At 36.7% G+C, this 4888-nt stretch overlaps 1 protein-coding gene across 2 annotated transcripts; it reads right to left on the bottom strand.

Moving 5' to 3' along the window:
• Nucleotides 1-1682: 1682 nt before the first annotated feature.
• On the bottom strand, nt 1683-4561 carry LOC147404520 (uncharacterized). 2 transcript variants are annotated; one of them, XM_086440528.1, is made up of 4 exons: nt 3477-4559; nt 2515-2722; nt 2264-2393; nt 1683-2176 (listed from the first exon to the last, which is right to left on the bottom strand). In XM_086440528.1, exons 1-4 carry the CDS (start codon nt 4385-4387, stop codon nt 1917-1919), a joined length of 1509 nt encoding a protein of 502 aa, XP_086296654.1. In that variant the 5' UTR covers nt 4388-4559; the 3' UTR covers nt 1683-1916. The 2 variants fall into 2 exon arrangements, with proteins under 2 accessions (XP_086296654.1, XP_086296655.1); XM_086440529.1 differs by having other exon boundaries at nt 2025-2168; nt 3477-4561.
• Between the last annotated feature and the right edge of the window lie 327 nt (nt 4562-4888).

Raw genomic sequence — 4888 nt, 5'->3', positions numbered from 1 at the left:
CTAACCCCATGTTTACAAATTGAAAAATCGTGGACCGTCCATTTTTTGTAAACCATTTGTAATGGGGTTAGAAGTTTTAGAATGGGCTGATTTTTAGTGAGATGATCTCCGCACCAAAAATCAGTCAATTCCAAAACTTCTAACCCATGTAGGACAAAACATGTTGGCCAAATTGTTGGGTAAATGGTTGGGTGCCAACAGGACCCACATATATATATTTTATATTCATTAGTTTTTGTCGTTTTGTTTTGGTTTCTTTTCGTTTTAACCCTGTATTCCGACTTAGTCTGGGTGTGGGACATTTGGGCATGTGTGGGAGGTGGTAATGGGTCGGATTTAGTTCAGATTTAGCTCTGCCTTGGGCCCTAGGCCCATTATGGATTATATAGATAAAGCCAATTCCTACCAGCCTCGCAATTGAAGGAAAGTTGGGCTTTAGAGCCATATAAGGTCAAACAAATGACTCCAATCTTTTAATAGATTGATTTCTATCCCAAAAGAAAGTGAAGTGGGATTTTTAGGGCCAATGATTCAAATCCATACGTAGATAGTGCTAAAGTAGAGTTGCTTCTGCAATATTATTTGATGGATGTAAATCACTCAAAATAGAAGAAATTTTTTACAAGACGACTATATGGTCATTTATTTGTAGTTGACCCGGCCACAATTAAAAAATGCAACAAATCCCTAAATGTGCCAAAAAAAATAATGGTAAGTAGTGATATTCGTGGTTTTTAGAACTAAAAAAGTTCAGTTCATCGGAAGAAAAGGAAGTAATCTTTGAAAAGTGGGTCTTTTGAACCATAGAGGGTGGAAATGAAATCCTTCTCATAGAACAGCAGCACAGTGCAGATGACATCTACATTTACTGGAAAGCAATTGATTTTGATTCTGGAAGGAAAGTTAGTATGATCTTCGGAAAGTGGATTTTTAGAACCATATAAGTTCAAATGATTCAAACCATTTCGTAGTTGGGGATGGGGAGATCTACATGTATTTGAGTGAGTAATCTATTGAATTATTACGATTGATTTCAATCTCGAAGGACAGGAAGTGATTTTCAAAAGTTGTTTTTCTTTTTTTAATAGAATAATCATGTAGGGTAAAATGATTCAAACCCTTTAGTAGATTGGACTAGAGTCGGCTTGCTTCTAATGTATTATTTGATTGATGTACCTCAATTAAAATAAAATAAAAATGAAACAAAACAATAATAAGATCACTTATGATTTTACCAAGTTAAATTTTGACTAGTTGGAAAACAACATATCCCTAAAATGTGTAATTGCAACTATGATAGCTAATGACCTTAATGAGTACGACAAAAAAAGAAAATAGAGAATAGTTGATTTAGATGGTGTAGACATGTACAAGAAAGACCAAACAATGGACACAAGGGAGAAGAATCACTTTAGTGTAAGTTGAACATTTTGAAGAATGAGACGAAAGTTGAAAATGCCGATTATTGAGCTTAGATCCGAAGACACATGCGTATCTTCCCACAATGAAAGTGATGAATAGAGCTCTTATCTGAGCCAGAGATGAACAGTTTTGGAAATTGGAAACACTAACTGGTACATAGTGTTGGTGGGAAAAAAAAAAAACAGATTTCCTCTTCTTTCATTTGGTTCAGTTTAAAGTAAAACTAGCTCCAAACAGTGTAGACTTTAGGCAAGAAACCATTCTTCAAGTCTCTCAAGGAAACTAAAACAACATATATTGCAAATCTAGTTTCTTCCTTCATTTCTTTTCTATAAACCCATTATCATCAGTTAAGATATAATCAATGATTTACAGTTTTACAAACAAGGTGTTTCAGTAGAGAAGGAATAGTAGACTCAATTAACTCCATACTTCTCCCCCACCCATAATTCAAAATAGAACAAAAATTGAAATAAAATGTCCTCCCTCATGTATTAATTCATTTTCCATATACCCTTTGACGAAGAAGGATTTGTTATCTTAACTACATTCTCTTTCTGTTTCCGCCGTCGTCTAACAGTATTTTCTTGAGCACTTTCATCAACTTTAACAATGTCAACTTTCACAATGTGGTGATCAGAGGTTCCTTTAGATGACAGAACCGAGTAAGACCCAGGCACAAACTTGAATGGTGAGTCTGGTGAACCCATTATGTAATCAACTCGCGTTCCATACTTACATGTCCCCTGCACATCTGTTGTAAAATTCTCATTTAATCCAAACATATAGAGGAGAATTTGGTTTTACTTATTAGATTAAATTAGTTCATACAAGATCTTACTTTGGCCTTTGGCAATCATGACTACTGATTCACATTCCCCTGTAAAGTCCTTTGCGTCTACGTATTGCTTTCCGTTCAAGAACTTCATCACCTCAACTTTTGGCTTCGGCTTTCCTATTTCCTCGTAGTACTAAAATATAATTGCCCATTTGGTAAGAAAGAAGGATGAATAATACAACAACAACAACAACAACAAAGCAAGAAGGATGAATAATTAAAGAAAAAACAACAAAATGTTGTACGACTTTTACCTTTAAGATATCTGCCCACCTCTCAGCTGAGTAATCTGTTTCATTGAGAGAATTGAGACCTCCGGCTAAGATGTGAGGTCCATTGTTGGATTGGATAATCGAGTTTATTTGCTTCATCCTCCAATTCTCATCTAGATGATCAAGGTGGGTGCAGTGGAAGTTGATTTCTCCTCCCCGGGGGACATCCACCGTGGCCTTTAACACATTCCTATACGAGTGTTCCACACAAAATGGAAGCTATTAGGTGTTTCGTTTAGCGATTACAAGAACTTATGCTCCCAAGGATTGGTTTATGTATTTTCGACAAATCTTTCATTATAGACTTCTCGATAACACTCTTTCAATTATCGGTTCAAACAGATACATTCATCCAATATCAGATATTACATTCTCAAGTTGTTTTTTCAATCATTATGTTTATGTTAAATTTTTTTTAACTTTCAAAATCTTGAAACTGATAAATTTACTAATTGTAGTAAATTTTGGCTTCATACTGAAATTTGACCCCCTGAGATGATCTATTTCGAGATGCGTCTTGGGACCAAATGAACTCTGTTTACTTTCCAATGAAAAAAGAAAGAAGCAATTCTAATAATCTGTTCCAAAGTAGCATTAGTTGCAAGCTAGGGTGTAATGGTCATTTGAGCTTTCAGCCTGGTTTCTTCTGATCTAGGTACCCAACGAAGTCATTTGTGATCTATTTTACATCAAGGGTCTTAGAGACACTGTTAGTAAAAAGGGGTAAATTCAACGCTATTCTTTTAAACACTAGGTGAAAAAAGGGCTAAATTGGCATCGAATTTACCCTCTCTTTTTTTCAGGTAGTGAGATTTTGATTCGATGGCATCCAAGGAAATCATTTTTGATCTGTTTTAGATCAGGTGGTGTTAGAGATTTTGTTTCAATGGAAAATTGGGCTTAGTAGAATTGAATTTTAGTATGATGTAGAAAGGGATTTGTACCTGAAATCTGTGTCATCAAAGATCTTCTGAACTTGCCATCTCTTAATAGGCCACCTCGATAGAATAGCGTTCCCATACTCTGGTGCCCAACTCTCAGCAAACACATATTTCATCCCCAAAGCGCCTGCTAAATCCGATAGAGGTTTCATGCCTTTCTCTTCCTCTGCCTTGACATCTTGCAAAGCCAAGATATCTGCATCTACCTCCCTTAAGACTTCCAGAATTGTTCTATTACTTCTCAAGCTCTCTCTATCCTTACCAATATTGTTATTGGTAGGAAGGCTATGACTAGACCTCAAAGGAGCTTTTCCTTTCATAATAATTCTACTTGCACTCTTGCTCGAAAACCCATCTTTCTTTTCTTCCACAAAACTTAACTGTCTATTACGCACTAACGAGATCTCGTTGTCGGGAAGATTGATCGAGACCCTTAATTTTGGTTTCGCAAACTTTTGTTGCTCTTCCGCAAAATTAGTCATGGAATTGGGATGCAAGGGGGATTGCTTGAGTATACTCTTGGGTCGATCATTTATCGACTTGGCTCGAATATCAAGTTCCATCATTCGCCGACGAGCCTTCAACTTGTTATCTTCCTCAGAATTCTCACTACTCTTGGGAACTGCAGGAGCCATGGAGAACATTGCAGCATTGAAAGTCGCAATCCGAATCGGCCTTTCGGATTTATAAACACCCATTTGACCATTTAGATGGATTGATGATCCTTGGTTGCTAGATTCTTCTCTAGGCAGAGTTTTTGAGTTTGATTTTCCAAACCTCCTGATTACAACTTTGGGCTTTGATCGCCTTCGAATCGACCATCCTAATTTTGAACAAAGGCGTCGAAGTTTTCTTAATAACATGGTAGAGAATCGAGTGTTGCAAGAAATTGAGTGAGAGTTTCTTGATTGCATGAGAAGAAGAAGAACAGTAACAAAAATAATTAATTGTAATTGCAATATTGATATATTAATAATAATAATTGAAGTTTGATTTTCCTTCGTTTAGGTTTATTTTAGTTGGGGAGGAGATGGAGGAGTCTTCTGAGAAATGGGTGGGGTACACTTGGCAGTGTGTGAGGGGATGAAATGGGTTGTGAGGTTATTTAAAAAATGTGGATATAAATAAAGAGAAAAAGAGAGATCACAACTGCCCCAAGAGAGAGGTGGGCTTCTATTGGACAGTACAGCAATGTCGTTCAGTTCTTTTTCAAAGATACCAAAATGTCCAACAACTCCAAGCCATGCAGCTAGGATTCTTAGTTGAAACGCCACGTCACCCCAAACCCGGCGTACCCAACTCCCATAGAGCCCAAGTGGACCCACAATAATAGTAGAGGATGACTTGGTGTGGGTCTCATCCTTCCATGGGAAATCACCAAAATATCCTTATACAACATCAATATAAAACCCATC

The sequence above is a fragment of the Akebia trifoliata genome, chromosome 4 (genome assembly GCF_017979445.1).
Source record: "Akebia trifoliata isolate Shusen 1 chromosome 4, ASM1797944v1, whole genome shotgun sequence".
Taxonomy (NCBI): Eukaryota; Viridiplantae; Streptophyta; class Magnoliopsida; order Ranunculales; family Lardizabalaceae; genus Akebia; species Akebia trifoliata.
This window is presented reverse-complemented; position numbering and strand designations above follow the sequence as displayed.

Coding starts and splice junctions, on each gene's coding strand:
- LOC147404520 (XM_086440528.1), bottom strand. CDS start 4,387: ATGCAATCAAGAAACTCTCACTCAATTTCTTGCAACACTCGATTCTCT. Junction 2,723..3,476: donor TTTGATGACACAGATTTCAG/GTACAAATCCCT, acceptor ACACTCGTATAG/GAATGTGTTAAAGGCCACGG. Junction 2,394..2,514: donor GGTGGGCAGATATCTTAAAG/GTAAAAGTCGTA, acceptor ATTATATTTTAG/TACTACGAGGAAATAGGAAA.